The sequence below is a fragment of the Gigantopelta aegis genome, chromosome 6 (genome assembly GCF_016097555.1).
Source record: "Gigantopelta aegis isolate Gae_Host chromosome 6, Gae_host_genome, whole genome shotgun sequence".
Taxonomy (NCBI): Eukaryota; Metazoa; Mollusca; class Gastropoda; order Neomphalida; family Peltospiridae; genus Gigantopelta; species Gigantopelta aegis.
In genome coordinates, this window is record NC_054704.1 from 29,544,470 (window position 1) to 29,568,320 (window position 23,851).

The following is a 23,851-nucleotide window of genomic DNA, read 5'->3' on the forward strand; positions in this document are numbered from 1 at the left end:
CCTCGAGGGTCAGTCAGCACCAAGTACATCATTTGCGTCACGTGTACTGTATTTTAGATATTAATAATTCAATTAAAAAATTCATAATCCATTTTGGCCTTCTAATTTCTTAAGCGATTTTCGTGATTTTTAAAAAAAAAATTCAATTTTATTATTATTACTTTGTTATTGGTTTGAATTATTTTTTTTTTTTTTTTTAAACAACCACTTGACGTCATAAATACGCGAAACAGATGTATACGGGTTAAGATGTATGGCCATATTAATATGTGAGGAAACTTCCTCGTTCTGAGTGCAATGTGTTGTGTCAGCTAATACTTGGACTATATTCTGTTCTCATAATCGACTGTTCAGCTTTGAAAGACAACATCCTGCGTCGCCTCGGGTTACATTCATTTTGTCAAGATGTCGGTCGTGAAGTTAGCAGTGAAGGCGGTTTTGTTGTTGGTTTGTGTTTATATCTCAGAAGGTAAGACATGGTGTTTAGTTCATTTCTATGTCTATATAATATTTAATAGCCAGTTTTAAAATTTGATCAAGAATAATTTTAAAAGATAATTTATAATGCTAGTTATAGCGCACTGAAGTTCTTAATGCCAAAGTTTATAAAATAGTTGTATTAAAGTTATTCAAGGTATCTGAAATAGTTTATAAAATAAAAATATTTTGATCTAATCAGATATAGTTTAATTACTGTAATTCGATTGACTTTTTGTTTCTTTCTTTTTACCTCGCTAGACAAATATTCCTGTCGTTTCTTTTTATCAAAATATAATTTAAAAAAAGTAACAATCCTCTCGAGCGCCTAACTATTAAATGATGGGTTTTTGTTTTAAAGGCTTGGGCGGAACATAACCCAGTGGTAAAGCGCTCACTTGATGCGCGGTCACCGGCCTCGGTGGCGTCGTGGTTATGCCATCGGTCTACAGGCTGGTAGGTACTGGGTTCGGATCCCAGTCGAGGTATGGGATTTTTAATCCAGATACCGACTCCAAACCCTGAGTGAGTGCTCCGCAAGGCTCAATGGGTAGGTGTAAACCACTTGCACCGACCAGTGATCCATAACTGGTTCAACAAAGGCCATGGTTTGTGTTATCCCTTGCTGCCTGTCGTAAAAGAGTAGCCTATGTGGCGACAGCGGGTTTCCTCTAAAAAAAAAACAGTGTCAGAATGACCATATGTTTGACGTCCAATAGCCGATGATAAGATAAAAAAATCAATGAGCTCTAGTGGCGTCGTTAAATAAAACAAACTTTACTTTTTTTGATGCACGGTCGGTTTAGGATCGATTCCCGTCGGTGGCCCCATTGGGCTATTTCTCGTTCAAGCCAGTGCTCCACAACTGGTGTAACAAAGGCCGTGGTATGTACTATCCTGTCTGTGGGATGGTGCATATAAAAGATCCCTTGCTGTTAATCGAAAAGAGTAGTCCATGAAGTGGCGATAGCGGGTTTCCTCTCTTCTATATCTGTATATATATATTAGTTGTAATAATTTTCCTTTAATTCTGGCAATAATTAGCCAGCCCACCCCAGCCTCTAAAAATAGGAAGTCATGTTTGATGATTCGTGGAGTGGACTTCTCCACCAACGGAACATGCTCGGGAAGTTAAGTTATGGATGCTTACTGCATGTCACCGTATTTCTGTTTGTTCGTTTGTTGTTGTTGTTGTTGTTGTTGTTGTTGTTGTTTTTGTTTTTGTTTTGTTTTATTTTTGTCCATGAAGTGGCTACAGCGGTTTTCCTCTCTCAATGTCTGTGTGGTCCTTAACCATATGTCTGACGCCATATAACCGTAAATAAAATGTGTTGAGTGCGTCGTTAAATAAAACATTTCCTTCTTCTTCCTCCTTGTTTTAAAGGCTAGACCTTCTGATATAATTTATACATTTTCTAATAAATATTATGAGACTAATGTAACATTCAAATCCCGCCAAAGACTACTCCACACTTTAACCAATTTTGTTATATAGGGTCCACGGGAATAACCTACTATATCACACTTTTGGTATTATGAGATAATTGAATTTTAATGGATACATATCTATGGTAATGTCATGTCATGTCATAGGGTTTTACGTGCACATTCAGAACAAGCTGTTGTAGCGCACGCCTGTCGTGGGCACAAGAGCCGGTCTTGGCCGGCTCCTCCGTCCATGACAGGAAAGGTGTGGGGGGGGGGGGGAGGGGAGAAGAGGGACCGCCTGCACTGGCAGGTGCATGGGAGCACCAGCAGCCCGATCAAATCGGTAGCAGGCGGGTGAGGGTGGTGGTGGTGCTATGGAATTTTGAATGGAGCAGTTAATGCCAAAGAAAAAAGAGTGCGCAATTTTGATTGAGGAAATTTGGCGCAATTTTGAACGCTCGGTCGAAAGGTAAATGGCTGAGCTAATATAGGTTTTGGTATTAGTGAATCGAGAGTAGCTCGTTATCTATAGTAATGATGTTGTGTACTATTTATACCTAAGCAAGTGGGTTTTACCAAAAACCCTTAATCGCCTACCATAATTATAGATTTTATTGTGTTTCATTTCATCTCAACTTATTTTCGTGCTTATATCCAATTAAGGTTCAAGCACGCTGCCCTGGGCACACACCTCAGCTATCTGGGCTGTCTGTCCAGGACAGTGGGTTAGTTGTTAGTTGATTAGTGGTTAGTGAGACAAAAGAGGCTGTAGTGGCCTTACACTTACCCATTGAGCCCTTAAGAATTCGCTCTTACCGGGCTGCGAACCAGATGGCTTAACCACTGCTCCACCGAGGCCGGTTTTTATTGTGTTACTGCGACCTTGGCATACAGGACCTTTATAACACTGACTCTCTGTTTGGACATCATAGGTTATTCCATTGTATTTTACGTTTTTGATAATATGACGTCTGGTTCACAATGACTCCACATTGTTTTGATTTGATTATTTACTATTTTCTATTTATTGACAACATTTGCCACAATATTGTGGTGCAACAATTAACTCGGCGAAAGTGAAATGTATAACTAGTATGTTGAAAGTTCACCCGTATGACTTATTTTAATGTACAACGTCAATGAAATATACATAGAGCCTGGGTCATTCTACAATTTCTGAATATTTCCTGATCTCACGTATCTAAAAATAAACTTCATTTAAAATTAATGTATTACTGTTTATGCATAAAACGAATATATTGACTGTATATTCTCATTTGCCTAACATACTTAAAACAGTGTGTTATATTACAACTAATTATGCACATTTTTGTTTTTAAAGTTTGACTGTAACATGCATTAATATCTTAAACGTATAAAATCATTTGTGACCTGAGACAACTTTACTAAAATATACATGTTCATGTGCAAGTTTCAAATGGCGATTTACAGAAATTTTTTATGGAAATATACTTTGCAATACTAACTACTAACAACAATCATACAAATTTTCGCCCTTATATTTTTAGTATTGTGTGACACTTATTATTGTTTTACTTTCTGTAAAGCCTAGTTAGCAGTAAGGTAAAATAATTCATGAAATTATATCATGTTACGGGAATAACGTCGTGTAACGGAAATGACATTGCCAATTACGCAAATTACATTTTAATAAAGAGGGGTCTGCTAAGTTTGTTTTCTTTAGTTTAACACAAAGATGAAATGGAAATTAATTTAATTATAACTGATTCCATAAAACAACAGCTGATAAAGATTTCAAGAATACATTCAACTGTAATCAATATATCATGCATTTATTTTGTACAAAAATACATTGACACACAGACGCACGCACTTAAGTTAATGACTCAAATTTACAGATATTTCTTGCGACACATTTAAATGACAACCATGTTACATATGCATTACCATACATGTAATTTTAAGGTAAATATTTTTACAATTGTTTAATTTTCACTTTTGCTTATGATATTCCTCACGCAGTCATCCTAACTCAAGAACACTGCTTCCTCAATAACCGTTCGTAAAAATGGAAAGTACATGTAAAGAAACAAATCTCTTACATATTCCTCACAATGGTAACCATTTCAATGCCACAAAAGAATTATGTGTGGAAAAAACATGTTCGCTGTAACTGTGATATAATATGCATAACAGCCTAAGGACATTGTCGACTACTTTATTTGCTTTCAACTCGAACAGTTAATCTAAATTTAACTCTTTCTCTACAAGTCGCTACATTTTTGAATCCACATCAAGGTGTCTTTTTGTCACAGGTCTTACAGGTTCCTCTATTATGTTGTACCATAATTTGTGGTACCATAAAATATCCTCCATCATTGGTAAAAAAAAAAAAAAAAAAAAAAAAAAAAGAAATCTACCAATTATATCAACACATTAACCTCAACATCATCATCAACGTCAACAATTATTCCTGGTAAAGGTAACCCATCATAAAGTACAATGTTTTGCTTTGAGATCAGGCTTTCATCAATAACTCGAACTTTCTTCAACACAGTCAGGTCCGTAACCAATGGGGGTCAGGAAAGCACATACCACGGCCTTTGTCGAGGTGTGGTCCACTGTTTGGAACGATGAAAAAAACCAATCAGTTGAATGGATCCACCGAGGTGGTTCGATCCTGCGACGCTAGCACCTCAAGCGAGTGCTAAACCGACTGAGCTAAATCCCGCCCCAGATAGTGTGAGAGGCTACATAAACTACTCCTACTGAATAGCAGCAATATATGCTTTATTTAAAGTTTCCCATAGACAGTATAGTACATACCACAGTCATGGCCTACTGGTTGGGATGGGAGAAAATTTGACTTGTCCTCAGAGTGTGATCGATCCTATGACTGACCACGTGTGTGCGCGCGTGTGTGCGCATGTGTGTGTGTGTGTGTGAGAGAGAGAGAGAGTGTGTATGCGTGTGTGCAAAATAATACCTTAAAGTCTATGAATCACTTTAATAAATAATTGTACATAAAATAGAAACACTGAAATTGTGAATAGTGGGTTGAAATGATGACAGGTATATTAATTAAGTATAATTATATTATATACAGCAAACTGGTTGTTGTTTTTGTTATATTCTTGTTTTGTGTTGTTGTCGTTTTTAAATATGTAAAAATAAAGGGTTAGTGTCATTTCCGTAACGCAAATGCCATTACAGAAATGATTATTTCAAAAATGACAATGACACAAATATGAATCCAAATGGGGCCTCACAACGTTAAAAGTCTAGAAATGAATATTCCTATCTTTGACGGATCTGTATGAATGTCTACGAAATATATTTTGTTAACTAGTGCCTGTGTAATTTTATAGGCTATACGGTAATGACAGTAATTTAAAATACGCACACTTACATGTCGAACTTTGTAATGGCATCATTAGCAATCATGACAAAGGAGACTATTGTTCTGTAGGTCTGTTTTATAACACAATAACGGAAATGACACGATATTGGAGGATACACTAGATTTTTTTTCTTAAAAAATAACGCATGGTGTTCTCACCAACGGGTGTGTAAGAAACATTATTTAATTTTAAAACAGTAGTCCTTATTTTTATTTTTAAGGTATCCTGCAGGGACATACAGTGAACATAGGTGCGTGTATTACGTAGTTGTTTCATTACTTAAAGATACGATTCATTTTAATAACATTTATCGCAGAAAACGTTGAGTCATTAAATATGGAAAAAATATAATTTTTTAATTTTTAGTTGTATCTTTATTTGTGTCTATTTTATATCAAGTTGATGAAGGGACACACTATAATATCAAGTTGATGAAGGGACACACTATATTCAGAATTTGTAGAATGACCCAGCTAGCGTGTCGTTTCTTATTATATGTATTTTAAATACGCTTATGCCGTGTGAATGAGCGTGTTATATTACTGGAGCTGATAATCTACAAATATGTCAAAAGTGGACATCGTAGGTTCTTCCCGTGAACCGCTTATATATATATATATATATATATATATATATATATATATATATATATGTATATATGTATGTATGTGTGTGTGTGCGTGTGCGTGTGTGCGTGTGCGTGCGTGCGTGTGTGTGCGCGCGCGCGCGCGTGTGTGTGTGTGTGTGAACGAAAACCTACCCCTTTTTCAAATTGACTTGAATCTGTTTTGACTTACCTTTGATACCGAATAGCCGACGTATACTGTTGTGCTAGGGTATCGTTAAACATTCATTTATTTGTTCTGTCAGTAGGCCCTATTCCCATCATTGTCTTCTGAGCCGTCTTATCACCTCAGTGCCTTAAGTTCATTTTGTACTGTTTTGCGGTTTACCATAATAACTGCCTGAATAAGGGAGCCAAGTATACGGATGCAAGTTTCTCCGAAGTGCCAACATATTATAATTGTCTGTTTATTCTTGGTTATTAAGACGTTTTAGCTGACACAAAATACTGTTTTTCTACATTTCTAAAAAGGTTGGCTTGTGTCCACTAATTCCAAAAAGAAAGTTTGCTACAGGACGTGGGGATGTTTCTACAGGAACCGGCCCTTTCATAACAGTCTTCTACCCAGAGCGCCAAGCCGTCTGGGAATAAAGTTTAAACTGTACACTAAGAATCAGCCGGTGTTTACCATATCGATAAATGAGACGAGGACGGCACTGCGGTCTAATAACATCTACAACCCCAGTCGCCCCACGAAGGTTATTATCCATGGATTCCAGGACTCCGGACAAAACTCGTGGGTTTCACAGATGGTTCGAAGTCTTTTGGAAAAGGTAAGATACGTGTTCTATTGTTCATGTACAAGTTAACACAAATTTAAATAATGCCTTACCATTTGCTTTGGTTCACCCTAAAAGCTGTGACGACCGAATTTCCACACACCACAAAATGTGGATTTTTAAAGTGTCTCATTCATAGGGCTAAGTAGGCTACCGTTAGCTGTTGAGATGCCACATTTTTATACTTTTTCTAATTGTTTTATTAACGCACGTTTAACTGTACCCGTATCACCATACCATTGTCCTATTTTTGTGCCTGAATGGTTAAATCTAATTTTGTAAATTATTTAAAGCTGCAATCTCGCCTTCTCATTTTATAAGAATATCAGGCATGGCGTAGCAGGAGGGATTGGGGCGGCTCTAACCCCCAATAATTCTGAAATAAAAATATTATTGGTAGTAAATCTTAATGCAGAGATGAATTTTACTTGAAGAATGCAGGAAATTGCATTTCAGGACATCAAGTTTTCAACATTTTAGGGTGTGGGTGTGGGTGTGGGTGAGCCGCCACCAATGTCGACTTGCTTCCGCCGTGCCTGAAGATCGTTTCCTAATGCAAAATACAAATACAAGTGATTAAAGATTCGACAAAGATGTCGACAGTGAAGAATTCGTCCAACATTTTGATGGCTAATGTTGAGTTAGTACATTTATGTGACCAAGATTAACTACTGCATTTAATGGACTTCAGATAATAGCGTGTCATAGGAAGAAAAATAACAGATGATTTGGTTAAATATTATATAAATATACTCGATATTGCCGCTTTTAATTCGTTCTTATATAAAACATCTTTGAGATTTCACATTGCAGGAATCAATGAATGTCTTTGTCGTCGATTGGAAAAAAGGTGCCAAATTCTTTGACTATTTCCAAGCTTGTAGCGACGCTCGACTGATTGGCCGAATAGTTGCCAAGTTACTTGAGACACTCATAGACATTGGTGCTAGTCCTGCATCACTTCATTTGATTGGTCACAGTCTTGGTGCCCACATCGCTGGATATGTGGCAGAACAAATTCCGGGCGTGGGAAGAATAACGGGTAACAGTATTGAAACTAACTTTTCGTCTACGTTTTTCTGTATGTCTGTCTGTCTCTTATTTTTATCAGTTCCTCTTAGAATCTGTGTACCTGCCTCTTCACCTCTGTATCCGCTGTGTGTCTTTGCCTTTGTGGCTATGTGTTTCTCTCAATTTCTCTCTTTGTGATTATGATGAAGTATAATTGTTTCTGTTTAAGACACCATACCACCATTAATTTTGCTGTGTTGTTACATGTTGTAGCAGCCTAATATAATCAGGTTTAGGAAAACAAAATTCTGACATGCCTTTTGAAATCTTTTTTTGATGATTACAAGTAGCTTTACGTATGTTGTATTTAAATAACCGATTGGCTTGAAGTTACGTGTTATATGTAGTACTAACTGATAACAACTGTGCAAGTGGTATACTGTCTCTTGCATTATACATGTAACAGCAACATGAGGCCGTGCTCTGGCTTGAGGGTGGCTAACAGAAAATTTTCGAGGTCGACCTATGTTGATACTTTACAAGGTGCTTGATATTGATGTATTATTCACAGAATATATTCTGACATAGAAATTGTTTTGAACTACATGGAGTAATTAATGGTGGTGTGTAACGTTAATGGGATCTTGATATTTTCGTATATTTCTCAGGTTTGGATCCAGCTGGGCCATCGTTTGAAGGACGACCGACGTCTGCTAGGCTGGACTCGACTGACGCCATCTTTGTTGACGTCATCCACACAGACGCAGAACCTCTTGCAAGACTAGGCACGGTTTTTGTTTCTTTAAAGTTAAACTATTAACACCTAACAATTAGTTTTACCTATTCAATGTGTTAACTTTAATATAAGCAGTATGGGGAAAGGAATATAGCTATCATAAATTAAACATAGGTGCTTAGCCATTGTAAATGCACACGCATAAAATCAAGCTTTGTAAATTCGGTAAATAAATTCTAAAATTAGTCTTCTAAAAATGTATGTAATTATGAAATTAATAATAATAATAATAATAATAATATATACACACACAAACACACACACACACACACACACACACACACACACACACACACACACACACACACACACACTACAAACAAACACAAAACACAAGCACATCCATCCAAGTCGGCATAATGGCATTATACATTCCCGCTGAATAATTGAAACTAACTCAAGGTTAGATCAGGTAGTGGAATGTCTGCCCAGAACATATAACTGCCTGTCGATCAAGACAGCCCATTAAGGCTTTTTGTACTGTGTTCTACACTGTTGAGAGTTTGGTCAGATCGAGACTACCTAATATAAATACCACATTTTGTTTCAGGTCTAGGTATTAAAATGGCGTCTGGACATGTTGACTTCTACGTCAATGGTGGAGTCAATCAACCTGGATGTCCAAATGATCTAAGTCAGCTTATACAACATCTCTTCTCGGGGCATTGTAAGTAAATGTACTAGAGTTTGGTTACATATATTTCTTGTGTGTTGTCTTTTTACTGACTATTTATGTTACCATACAACCAAGCAATATTCAGTTAAGTTCAGTAATGTATGTCAATATTATATCTGTTTTGGAAATAACCAATGTGCATTATAAACGGTGAATGGGAGGAACCTCTTTTTTTACTTTTCTCTTTCTCAAATCTCGAGAATGTATTTGTACCAGGTGATTAGATTGATTGAGTCTGCATTTCTTGAATAGAAATTGTAAAACACTGCATGGTAATGTTTAGGTCAAGTTGAATACATAGCATTTCACTGTTCCTTAGATAACATGGCTATGCATTCATCATCAAGGAAGAGTATAAACGGTTCTTTGATATTAATACACCTTTGACAATAGAGCAAAATTAACTAATTTAAAGATGTGGATGAAGTTATGGATTTGTAGAAAACAGAGCTGCTGTCTGGATATGGTTAAAATATGGCAATCTGTATGATAAAATAGTTATAATCGTGACTGCCTAATTAAGCGGGAATTTACAAGTGATTCTTCTAATACAAGCTCTGATCCAGGGGTGGTACCGATATAGTAGTAGGCACGGACATATTATTTTCCCTTTGGCCCGGACACGGCTTAATCCGGCACTGATCCACTCCCACTTCAATTCGTCCATAATAATTATGATAATTTTCTAATGAATGCTAGAAATTGTATTTCAGGACATCTAGTTGTCAAAATTTTAGGGGGGTGGGGGTGGAGGTGAGCATACCCCCGAACCCTCTAGAAAGTATCGTTGTTTTTGATGGTAGTGATGATGTTGTTTTTTTTGGTTAATTTTAGGGTTATAGGGTGTGTATTTTCGCTCCCATTTGTGTATGGAATAGGCTGATTTCCCCCCGAATTAAACGAAAATGCCCGAATCTGGATAACATTTATTCACATTAGCATTACACCAAACAGTTATATTATTGGGTTGCAAACGAATCACTGCGTATTTTTACATCGATTACAACTAATATTGTAGAATTATGGAAATACATGGTAAAAAGGTTTCAGGCAAGCTCGTTTCGCACGAATATCTTTTTTGCCCTTGGGGGCAACTGCCATTTTTTTTTTTGCAACTGCAATATGTGTATTTTTTAATTGGTGTTGTTGTTTTTTAATTGTTGTTTTGTTTTGTTTGTTTTGTTTATTTGTTTGTTGTTTTAAAGCTTAGATTTCATAATTTCAATTACCATTTCAGCATTAATATATACATTCGCCTGCAGTCACATGAGGGCTATATACTTATTTACGGAATCCATAAACTCCCGGTGTCAGTTCAAGGCCAGCCCGTGTCCTCAGAACGTCTCCATTTCATCAACCACCTGCAACAGTTGCCATAGTGACTGTGTAAGAATGGGGTACTACGCAGATATAAAACGGCCTTCCGGTACATACTACATAGCAACCAATGAGAACGAGCCATATTGTAGTGAGTATGCACATCCACTGCCTTGTTACGTATTCACATTAATATATGTATACATGTACGTATTCAGACAAACCTCTCAATAAAGTCCAATACAAACGGAAATATTGGTAAACACAGACAACTCGCCCAAACACACACACACACATACACACACGCGCAAAATCTCTCTCTCTCTTTCTCTCTCTCTCTCTCTCTTTCTCACACACACACACACACAAACACTACAAACAAACACAAAACACAAAGCACACCCATCCATCCATCCATTCATCTCTTTCCGTCCATCTATCAATCCATTCGTGCACTCCCATATTGTTTTCAAATGTTTAAACTCGTTATAATACTGCATGAAATTAATATAATTAACTCATGCAATTAAAAAATAATAATAATAAATTTGTTTCATAAATAATATTTCATATACAAATAGCAAATTTGTTTAATAAATTTCGCTTACAAATAGCATATCCACTGATACAATCTCTAAATATATTAAATAAACAAATAAATGCCACGTGCGTTTCTTGCCTCGAGCTTGCTTGTTTTTAGCATAATACTCTCGCCCACGATCAAAACATTTTCTATGACTGTATTTGTTTGTTTTCTTTCAGTGTTTTGAGAAGAATGCTGGCAATCTACACCATGCACCTTCTTTACCGGTTCTTATATGTTAAAACACTATTCATAAAAATATGATTTTTTAAACATTTGTCTGTTTCATTACTTATTACATGTTTATTCATACTCAGTGTTTCATATAAACATACAGTAATAATTCCATTTTATAATTACTGTTTTGTATTGTTTGTAATAGGCGTCTTGCTTGGCTAAAATGCTATCACGTGATCTAAAAAAAACTCAACGTTCATTCTTCCATGAACGTGAAAACTGCACTTTTTCGGTAAACAACGGAATCCCCGTTTCTATTTTTATCCTTAAGTTCGTCTGCATTGTGAGTGACGGTAACAATCCAGGCTTTAAACGACTCCGGTTTTGAACTGAAATACATAATATATATGACAGGCCACAAAAACGAAGTTTCTATTAGAAGTTATAGCAGAGAATGCTCAACAAATCAAGACAGAGACATGAGCATAGCTCTGTCACATTTGACAAAAACAACAAACCGACAACTTACACGCGCGAAAACACACGCCTTCGTGCACAATTCCACGACCTGTCCTTTCCGAGAATAATATCGCACAATCACAAACTTCATCTGAAATCCACACACACAGTAACACTGAACCCACTTTATCTCTTTCAAGTCAGTCTTCACATTAATTTTCACTAATTCAACTTTTGACAACTGCAATTTTAATATAGGTAGTAGATAAATCTTCTAAATAATTTGACGTTCAAAATTCATCGAAAAAAAATTGTGTTATCAGTTGATGTTCTGTTATTTTAAATTTTAAATTATCCACATTTGATTAAGAAAATTGAAATTCATAAAAACTTATGTAAATCAATATAATGAATCGGAGATTTGACGGGAAAAAACGAATGCCTCTTTCTAAGGGAATTCCCTTATTTGTGTATTGATACAGTTGTAAATCATTGTGGAAAAGAGTTCGATTGGGGTTTTTCATATAGTTTTGTATAATGGCAATATTAATGCATTTGGAATTATAAGAATTATAACGATCTACGCCATTCATACAGTGTGTAAAACGGTTTTGGTGTTTATCATCTCATGAATGTCAAAAATATAACGTTCATTTCTTAAATAAATTACAAGTATCTGTTAAGCCAAATAATAACGTAACATCCCAAAACTTCATTTAATTAATCATTTATTTCATTTGTGCCTTAACGGTAATGATAAATCGACACAATCATTAGGTTAACAAAAAGTAAAACATGAAACCTCTACACATGTATATACACAAATAAAATCGGTTTCAAATACTGGATACTAGAATAGAACATTTATTGAAATTGTGAAAATAAAATACGCTCACTCGTCTGGTTACATGATTGAATATAATATGCCATCAATTGAAGCACTGCGTTACGTTAGGGCATGGGTCATACATTTTATGTTTCCGATCCTTACAAATGTCCAAATGGATACACGAGTGCTTTACAAAACAAAATATATTTTGTTAAACATCAATATGTTTATGCCAATAAGCAAAACAGATGTGTATGCAGGATCCGAAACATGTCTACAAAAATACATGGTCTAATTACAATGGATCAGTCTGTAATCAGATTCTAAAATCCACTGCGCGTTCTCCATTACATCAAGGCTGAACAAGACCTTCCAATGATTTTCTTCACATTCTAAAGTAAACGAGAGTAAGCGTATTAGATTTTACGACATATGGTTAATATTTTATTACACTTCCTTCTATTAATGTTTCATTCTCGGTGGAGACCACGTAGTCGGTGCTATTCGCTGACTCTGACAATGATCAGCGACATCTCCGTGTTGGGTTGGTGAGAACCCCGGTGCCGCCGTCGGTGATTGTGACATCTGAACAAAACTGTACTCTGTAAAATATAAATCGAATCACACAGTAGCAGATTTATTAAAACTGGAACAAAACTGTACTCTGTAAAATATAAATCGAATCACACAGTAGCAGATTTATTAAAACCGGAACAAAACTGTACTCTGTAAAATATAATCGAATCACACATTAGCAGATTTATTAAAACTGAAACAAAACTGTACTCTGTAAAATATAAATCGAATCACACAGTAGCAGATTTATTAAAACCGGAACAAAACTGTACTCTGTAAAATATAATCGAATCACACAGTAGCAGATTTATTAAAACTGGAACAAAACTGTACTCTGTAAAATATAAATCGAATTACACAGTAGTATATTTATTAAAACTGAAACAAAACTATACTATATCAAATATAAATCGAATACACAGTAGCAGGTTTATGAAACCGGGACAAAATTGTTCTCTGTAAAATATACATCTTATCACACATGAGTAGGTTTATTAAAACGGGACTCTGTAAAGTATAAATTAAAGAAACCAGAACAAAACCGTACTCTGTAAAATATAAACCTGTTCACACAGTAGCAGATTCGTGACACCTGATCAGAAATATACTCTGTGAAATATAAATCGAATCCTACTGTAGCAAATTGATTAAAACTGAGGCAAAACTGTACTCTATAAAATATAAACCGAATCACACAGTAGCAGATTTATAACACTAGGACAAAACTGTACTCTATAAAATATAAACCGAATCACGCAGTAGCAGATTTATAACACCAGAACAAAACTGTACTCTGTAAAATATAAACCATTCACACATTCGCAGATTCATGATATTTATTCGGCCATTATTCCAGAATTAAACACAATGGGGGAGGCAAATTGTTTTGTATACCCAATATCTATAAAATAATATTTTATTTAAACTCATTATACACAGAGAACAAATTGCAGAAGACTCACCAAGCATTAAACAAAAACTATTACAATGCCTTCCGCCCACGACAAAGTGATTTTGGAACAGCCCGCTAAGATGTTATTTTTATATTATTCCTGTTAAATATATCTTCAACACAAATTATCTGGGTGGTTTTGCTTGACATCCATGTTTACAAAGATCTTAGTAAAAGAAAAAAGAAAAACAAATGGGACACACTGGGAAAAGAAGGAAAATACATGCAGCAAGCAGCTATTTTGACTATAAAAAATATTCTCAGAAGTACCAGCGTTGTATTTTTCATATATCATGTATATAAAACTATATTTATATAAGAGTATAATAAATTATTAATAATAATTGCTTTTTGCATCTCTTTATATTGTCTCCGTCTCTTTCCGTTTGATTTCACTGGTTCTACGAAGTCAAGCAAAACATTTAATTGGAACCGAATGCTTTTCAGTGTCATAGACAATGTATGAAAATAATGTCTCCCTCTTCCTCTATTTGACGAATTCTGGAATTGCCCTAATTCGGATGTTATTGATATCAAACTGACCTTGTACGTCGTCTGGCCGACAACACCTTCACTCTCTCGACCACCAGAGACGGACTGTCTCCCCAGTGGAAGAACGTTCGGGCGTACGCGTAGAAGATCGTCACCCGCTGCACCTCGCCTATCTCGGAACCGGAAACGACCACTCCGTGCAGGGCAGCGCCATGTTGAATAAATCCCCTGAAAATTCACAATTGTAATTTATTGTAATAACTTTTTCTCCCGTTGTATATTCAACAATCCCTTAAAAACATGTCCTAGTATATGCAGTAATATTAACGCTAGTTATGCATGGCGTAAATCAAAAGTTGTCAACCTAGGACGGACGTGCCTGAACTTTAAGTGGTGGTATACTTGACCTAACGCAACATGTCCTTCCCTTTAAATATATGTTATGTGTCCCCCCCCCCCTTCATTTAAGGCTACTTAAACCACTATATTATGTAAAGCAAATTCCGTGCTTAAAGGGACATACCCTAGTTTTTATACACTAAGGCATATTTTTGACTATTAGAGCCGTTTTTGATAACTGAAATCATACTTTACGTTGATTTTATTGTTTAGATTATCCATTTCCGTACATTCGAAGTGTTTTTGGTCATCCTGGTGTTTTTAATACCACAAAATGCATTTCTCATATTTTTAAAAACGTGTGACTGAGAAGTAACAGTTATGAGTCGAGTTTTAGTCTATTTTTAGAGGGTATTTTACCGTTTCAAAGTCACTGACTCATGTTTCACTCAATTGTAACTTTATCCAAATGTGTTACATGTTTGTAGATTTACTAAACTAAGTGTGCATTTTCGTGGGCTGAAACTAGTGTCTGTCCCTTTAAACATTATAAATATGTTAAGTCCTGTCCATGGGCGTAGGCTGGGGGGGGGGGGGGGGGGGGTACCCCTCTGAAGCAAATGGTCCGCTTTCAGAACTAAAACATAAAGGTTTATACATATGGAGTTTCTGGTGGTGCAAAACAAAATAGAAAAAAGGTCCGCTTGGTTCACACTACGCCCCTGCTGTCCATTTAAATAAAAATTCTATAGGTTATCCTACAATACGTCAGAAAAAAGTTTCTGCGATCATACTATTTCAAAATTACCATTATGTTATATCTAATAACCTAAAAATCTATAAACTTGGTCCTATAAATTTGTTGTTTTTTAAAAACTGTTTTCAGAATAAAAATAATTTAAAAACATGAATAACTTAATGATAATTTGATGTTAGAAAAGATACCTAAATATTTCGCTGACATCTGTGTTTCCTCGTGACCCGTGAAGCTGTACTTTGACCTCCCCTCTCAGATTGGTCATATGCTGAGACAAGTCCACTTCGACGAAATACTGGGCAACTATAAATAAATACACGATACAGATACAGACAATCTGAAACCAGATCCAACGTGTTTACTGAGGTCTGTTTGGATCTGATAAGATTCCATAGCGTCTAGACTAGTGTTTAAGTGACCTTTCGCAGGGGTGGGCGACTTGTATCTACAATCATAAGCGTACGGAACGGAAGGCAGTGTGTGTGTGTGTGTGTGTGTGTGTGTGTGTGTGTGTGTGTGTGTGTGTGAGTGCTGGAGCAAACCTTCGAAATCGGGTATATTTTACAATATAGACGTTCGGACAAAATGAGCTTGGCTGAAAACGTTTCACCATGTATTTCCATAATTGTACTAAGAATGTTGTGTTTTTTGTTGTTTTTTAATTTTAATTTTGTTTGTTTGTTTAAACACCACAAACTTTTAACACAGAGACACAGACATTTATTTTTTTAGACATTACAAACATGGTTGATGATGAGATGAATTGTGAAGCCGCAGTATTTCTATTTCGGTATGGGACTACGTGACAGGGCCATGCCCCACGCATGCTGTCTTAGATACTAACAATATTACCTGTAATCCGTATTAAGATGCGCAATGGTTCTTTAAGAACCCTATATCGTTGTTTAGTAGTAATGCAAATAAACGTTGTTATTTAGATTCGTTTTTTTTTTTTTTTATTCGGGTAAAAATCATCCCCTCAAAAACAGAAAACAATAACAAAAAGAAAGACCAAAAAAGGAGCCATGTCCGCAGTGTAGCCATAGCAACATTCATAAGCGTACGAGATAGGGAGCTGGGGGGGGGGGGGGGGGGGTGGATTGCCCCCTAGTTCTGGATCAAAACGATGCAGATATTCGGACAAAATGTGCTACGCTGAGACCTTTTTACTATGTATTTTCATCATTCTATTCTCAAAATTAGTTGAAATCCATGTACAAATGTGTAGTGATTCGTTGGCAACCGTATATACGCTGTTTGGTAGCAATGCTAATATGAATAAATGTTGGTATCCAGATTCGAGCATTTTCGAGCATTTTCGTTTAATTCGGGCAAAAACCGGCCTGCCTCCCTACAAAAATGGGAGCCCATACGCCTATGGCAACATTGTGGCTACCGTGGCAAAGAAACTTGTTTTAATGCAAAAAGAGCAGTTAGCATTTGTATTGGGCACTGGCATAGTTATGGCAAGGTAATAGCGTTGATTGGGTCTACTGTCGAAAACCTAAAAAGTGATTGGTTAAGATTGCAGATCCAAACTAGATTTGTATTTAGTTTATCATGGAAATTAAATTACTTGTGCAACACCACCTTTGAAAAAAGGACAAAAATAATAATTGTGAATACAAATACAAAGATAGGTCACGTAGCAAATTCAAAATATACTATCAAATTTTAAACTATCGACACGAAAACGCACATGAGGCCTCAAACGTCCTCCGCGAATTCGTTAAGAAAAGTAACACATCGTTAAAGAAATTATGTTCAGGAAGAAGTTCACTGCACCAACTTCTCTCTCACTAAACCGTAACAGTTTGCTATGTTTCTGGGGTTTTGAGGGGCGAGTACTTTAAAAAAAATTACAAAACATACTAGTAACCAACTAACTCTATCAGCAAAGGTGCATGGACTTACCACAGAAAGGCGAGTGGCCACAAGTCGCTAGATAAAAGATTCCTCTGGACTTGTAATGGCTGGCCTTGTAACCCATGGAAGGGCAAGGCCTGTTGCCGCAGTGGTAACATATGCCGTGTCTGAAGTCTTCCATCGATGAGCACGTGTAACCCGTGAAGTGGCACTGTGAGTTGATGGATTCGATGAACAGATGCACGGCTCGGTCATGGCTGCAGCCCATCACAACCTCAGCATCTGATAAAATATGATATTAACAAGGGCTTAACAATTTATGAATTTTAAATATCGAAAAACACATCAGCCAACGGGTGTCAAACTAAGATAAATGCAAAAATAAAGTGATGATCAACATCAATATAAAACTTCAAAAGTTAGATTAAAAGTCCGTGTAAAGGGCTGTGCAATATATATAAATATCACAGGTGAGTAAATTTAAATTTGGGGGGAACATTCAAATTTTCTCAACTGTGATATTTATACATTTCGAAGGCAACAAGTTAAAGTTTTTAAAATATCAAAATAAACATATTTTACCTTCAATTCCATGGTTAATGGCGTCTGATAAAACGTTGCTAATAGTGTCTGTTTCACAACCCGGTTGGTAATGACCGCCATTGGGGTAGAAATCCATGTGGCCAACGGGAGACCGCATACCAAAACCTAAAACATAACGTGCATTTGATACAGGTGTAAACTTATAGTCGGTCTAGTATTAAAACACTCTTCAAAGGAATACTGAATGAGAAATATTTGTTGAGATGATATTGTGTTATTGTAAGTACCCCAGCACATTTTTAAAATTACGAGTATTTGGTGTCTACTTATTATGTTGACACTTGGTCGAGAGAGAGAGAGAGAGAGAGAGAGAGAGAGAGAGAGAGAGAGATACAGAGAGATACAGAGAGACAGACAGATACAGAGAGACCGACAGAGAAACAGAAACGGAGAGAAACAGAGACAGAGGAACAGATACAAACATATATACAAAGGAGAGACAGAGAACCTCACAGACAGACAGGAACAGAGACAATAGACAGATAGATAAACAGGAGAGGCAGACACACATAAACTGAGAAAACCGGATACTAGGAGAAACAGAGACAGACAGACATACAAGAAGGAGAGCCAGAGAGAGAGAGAGAGAGACAGAGACAGAGAGACAGACAGAGAGACAGAGAGACAGACAGACAGACGAGGAGAGCCAGACAGACATACGAGAAGAGACAGAGAGAGACAGAGAAAGTGTAGGGAGAGGAGGAATAATGTAAATACACCATAAAATGGGGCTTAAACTCATATCTTTACTGCTGAAATGACGAATTACTAGAGAGATACCTCCGACCTCGTGGTATCGCGTGTCGTCTGTGTGAATGACGTCGACGACGTCTGCATCTGTTGGATCAAGTCGAACCTGTGGATGTTCATGTTCAAAATTCGGCTGCGCTGGATCTAAACCTGTGTGTTCATAGATATAGTAATAATAATATATATAAATCAATCAATCAATCAATCAATCAAATTTCTTCAATTTTAAACATGTTAACAAAAAAACACAGCCAGTTTCCACTACTTTAATCTCAATCACTTTTACGCAGATTATACAGAAGATAATAAACGAGTTACCAGTTATTAATCAAATTTATGTTTCTTGTGAAATAATTTTCAGTTGTTACAAGCTCTAGCTAGTGACAAATGAATATTATTTCATCAATCCATCAGTTCCCTTTTGACGCAAACGGACTATAAAAGAGTAGAGGGTGAAACAAAGTTCCAACCCAACTAAAAGCAAAGTTCAGACATAATATTTACATGAGTGGCGGTTAGATACCATTTATCTTACATGTTGTTTTAAAATGTACCAAACGAAATCCTCAACAAACAAGTTTAAAACAAATTGAAATACTGTTTCCAACTAAAACTTATTAATGGCGCTTGTGCTTGCAGTTAACGTGTGCATCACAGACCAATCAGTTTCGATCGTCCTTGTGTGATTGGACGGTTTGGCTCTGACGACTGAGTCGTCACCGTGCAGCAACCAATCACACGTTTTAAAAGTGATCTCCAACGTTATCTGCAGACGGAAATGATACACAAAGGTAGTAAACTGTCACATGGGTGTGTCATTAAAAAAAACCCAGAAGATAATGAAGGAAGGAAATGTTTTATTTAACGACGCACTCAACACATTTTATTTACGGTTATATGGCGTCGGACATATGGTTAAGGACCACACAGATATTGAGAGAGGAAACCCACTGTCGCCACCCCATGGGCTACTCTTTTCGATTAACAGCAAGGGATCTTTTATATGCACCATCCCATAGACAGGATAGCACATACCACAGCCTTTGATGTACCAGTCGTGGTGCACTGGCTGGAGCGACAGAAGATAAGGAGAAGAAGAAGAAAAAAGACAAGTAGTCTGGCTCTCGTGTACCTGATATTCGACCCATTCCTGGTAGTCGGTTTCCAGCGTATCCTGCAACGTGCGCGCCTAAACTGTGACCAATCATATGGAACTGCCTCCTGCTGATTCCAGTCACGTGACACAAGTGAGCGACCAGATTGGCTACTTCTGCTCCAACCAGCCGGGTATTGGCTGCGGCCTGTGTGTAAGGAAATCCGGCGCCTTGGCCCCATTCCACGGCGATGACGTTTTGTGGCTCCTGCAATATTCAAAATTATGTTTAGTGAAACATGTACCGACATATATGTATAGTTTATGTATAGTTTTATGTTTGTTTGTATATGAACAGATGGATGGCCGGATCGATGAGATTGGGTGGATAGAGTGATGAATAGATGCACGCATGTGCGTGTATACATGTGTGCATGCATTTAAGCATGTATGTATGTATATATGTAGGCCTATGTATGTATGTATGTATGTATTTACGTATGAATATCTATATATTGTATGTCGAGGTTGACTAACATACATAGATATCAACGCACTGGCGCGGGGGATATTTAAATCCTTTCTGGCCTCACAAATTGTTCCCTGTCGCTGCTGGGATTCGAACCTGTAAATTGCAGACTAACCACGATGTATGTATGTATGTAGGCCTATGTATACATGTATATGTGTCTGTCTGTGTGTGTGTGTGTGTGTGTGTGTGTGTGTGTGTGTGTGTGTGTGTGTGTGTGTGGTGTCTGTATGTGTGTATGCATGTGTATGGTGCATGCATGCATGTATATGCGTGTGTGTATGTATTTTTGTGCGCGTGCGCGTCTGTGTGTGTGACATTGTGTGCACGCGTGTACCATTCAAATGTTGTGCCTGCGCATACACCACCATTACTTTCCATATACATATATAACAAAAGCTACCATAACAACAAATAAAAATCAATGTTTTGATTTTACACTTACGGCTTGCAACAGTTTTTGAACCATTTCGACCACCCACGGCAGCCTCGTACTTTGAAGAAAACCATGGATGATAATTCGAACGGGCTTCGAGCTATCGAACCTAGATCTATGTACAGACTCTGCTGAATGGGTGAACAGAAAAGATGGATGGTTCGGGTTTGTTCTCGTGTATAGTTTAAACGTCGTGTTGATGAAATTGGGGTCCTGGGGAAGTTCTATGGTGTTGTTGTAGGGCGGGTCATTTGAGAAACATCCCAGTCTAGCGAAACACGATGTTTGACGTCGTTGACGATGTAGAATGGTGTCTTCATTTTCACTACCTTAAAACAAAATAGGTATTTTAAATATTTTTATTGTTCTTATTATTACTATTGCTACTATTTATTGCTCGTATAGTTATTATTATTGTTGTTAATAATAATATCGTTTTCATGGCTATTATTATTGTTAATACTGCTGTTCTTGTTATTCTTATATAACAAATAATTAGTCGTTCAAAGTTTACTACTTAATGCCTGAGGAGTGTTAGGAGACATGAAAGATCTAGCGCTAAATACAACTGGTATGCTGAATGTTGTTTTTTAAAATTTAACATCTGTACATATTGAAATTGATTTTAATATATACATTGTATATATAATACCTTTGGAATAAAAGTCTTAAATTACAATAACAACAAACAAATGTTGAAGAGTTTGCCTCAAGGAAAGGGCGCTCTTATTATATGTGAATGATCGTACGATCCATCGCCCTAGGTAGACCCATAAAGTTGTTTTTTTGCATCCTACTCAGTGCATCACGACTGGTATGTTAAAGTCATGTAATGTAATGTTCTCTCTGCGGTAAAGTGACTATAAAAAGATAGGAGATATATGTTGAAATAATCACGTTAAATACTATATAGCAATAGTTTAACATTTGACTTCTCTCTTGTTTATGGGGTTAATAAAAAAAATTACAGTTTAAAATTTGCAAACATTCCTTTTCTTTTATTCGTCACTTATATTTGTTTTTATTCAAGTAAGTTATGGATATTTATGGATATATGTCGCTGAAGTTACTCTCCAAATAAGGAAAAGACAATGCTATCTAGTCTAGTTTAATAGCAATAATAACAAAGAAAACAAAACAAATCAAAGAAACATAACAACAACAGATCATTTATTTGTGTATTTATTTATTTATTTTGCTTACTTTTTTCTGTATATCTAATAAAGGGGTTCTATTAAAATTATATAATTTCGGCTTCTCGCCAAAAGTATTTGTTAACTTGTTTTGTAAAGATTACCAACATCGACATGCCCATAAAAATTATAAGCAAATACTTTTATTTCATTTATTTCAGAAAACAAAATGCCGAGCGAGTATCCTCACTCGGATATAAAACTTCGTTTGAAAAACATTGATGTTGTCCTTATTGGCGTGGTGGCAGCGTTTGTAAAATATGGTACATGAAAATATAATAATGTATATTTAGTTTTCAATTTTTAGGTTATTTATTTATGAATTCATCTTTAACCCATTCTTATTATAAAAATGTTTATGGTTGTCTCCTTTTGTATACGTTTTGTTTTGTAGAAAATAGATGAATAGATGGCTAAACAGAGTGAATGAATGAATGAATGAATGAATGGGGAGATTACAGCGTGTTACTTACTTAAATTCACCTGACAAAAACCAAGTAGAAGGACGTAAACGACGATATTCCTATGAAAATACATAGCTGTCAGCTGTAATAAACTCCTGTTTGTGAATGAACCCTGGGAGCTGTGGAAACACTTGTCCTGTATGACCGCGACTAAGAACAATTAAATATGCGAAGTAGTATTGCGGTATCAACAGGCTAAGGGGTCAAAGAACATTGTCACCGATTTAATTGTTATCGAGATTTGTTGTTGCTCTCTTGATATGACTTATATAGATATGTTATTATACAAGTACTGCACGAAATGGATGCTGTGTGAGGTTTATTGAATGAACGCATCACGATATTTCTGAGTTTGTGAACATATATATATATTAGTATACGAGCATGCATGTGTGATGCCCACATGGGTGGATCCAGGAGTTTATGAAGGGAGGTCACTAAATTCTAAAAAGGGCAAATAAAGAATTATTTGTTTTTAATTGCACCATTAGAGCACAATGATTTACACTTGGTAATTGTTACATAAAGTCAACCTGACACATTTTTACAAAGGATCTTTTATACACTAGACATGATAGTACATACCACGGCCTTTGATATATCAGTCGTAGTGCACTGGTTGAACCGAGAAATAGTCCAATGGGTCCACCGACGGAGATCGATCCTAGACCGACCCCGCATCAGGCAAGTGCTTTACCACTGGCTACGTCCCGCCCCATTACTCGATTAAATTCTCGCCATATTTTAAATATATTTGAATGATTGAATGAATGAATGAATGAATGAATGAATGAATGAATGAATGAATGAAGGTTATTTTTATCGTAGTTTTTCTTGAAAGGCCTATTTTCCTTGAAATATTTTTTTTTTAAAAGCCCATTGGGCTAGTTTTCGTTCCAGCCAGTGCCCCGTAACTGGTGTAACAAAGGCCGTGGTATGTACTGTCATGTCTGTGGGGTGGTGCATATAAAAGATCCCTTGCTGCTAATCGAAAAGAATAACCCATGAAGTGGCGACAGTGGGTTTCCTCTCCCAATAACTGTGTGGTCCTTAATCATATGTCCGACGCCATACAACCGTAAAATAAAATGTGTTGAATAAAACATTTCCTTCCTTTCCTTTATTTTTATTTTTTTAAAATAGGAAAGCAAAAATAAATAAATAAATAAATAGAATAAGAATAAAAATAGAATAAGACTAGATGCAACCTATTGTAGCTACTTCTGTTTTAAGTACCAAATAATCGGGTATGTACGAAGAA

At 36.3% G+C, this 23,851-nt stretch overlaps 2 protein-coding genes across 2 annotated transcripts; one reads left to right on the plus strand and one right to left on the minus strand.

The window, feature by feature from the left end:
* Window positions 1-262: 262 nt before the first annotated feature.
* On the plus strand, window positions 263-11,348 carry LOC121376465 (inactive pancreatic lipase-related protein 1-like). Its single transcript, XM_041504338.1, has 7 exons — window positions 263-469; window positions 6,385-6,686; window positions 7,506-7,734; window positions 8,372-8,488; window positions 9,050-9,166; window positions 10,413-10,643; window positions 11,255-11,348. Exons 1-7 carry the CDS (start codon window positions 406-408, stop codon window positions 11,260-11,262), a joined length of 1,068 nt encoding a protein of 355 aa, XP_041360272.1. The 5' UTR covers window positions 263-405; the 3' UTR covers window positions 11,263-11,348.
* Window positions 11,349-12,422: 1,074 nt separating this feature from the next.
* Window positions 12,423-22,731, minus strand: LOC121375544 (inactive pancreatic lipase-related protein 1-like). Its single transcript, XM_041503046.1, has 9 exons — window positions 22,600-22,731; window positions 20,943-21,262; window positions 20,008-20,236; window positions 18,906-19,025; window positions 18,105-18,230; window positions 17,571-17,804; window positions 15,845-15,959; window positions 14,612-14,788; window positions 12,423-13,142 (listed from the first exon to the last, which is right to left on the minus strand). Exons 1-9 carry the CDS (start codon window positions 22,661-22,663, stop codon window positions 13,064-13,066), a joined length of 1,464 nt encoding a protein of 487 aa, XP_041358980.1. The 5' UTR covers window positions 22,664-22,731; the 3' UTR covers window positions 12,423-13,063.
* Window positions 22,732-23,851: the final 1,120 nt, after the last annotated feature.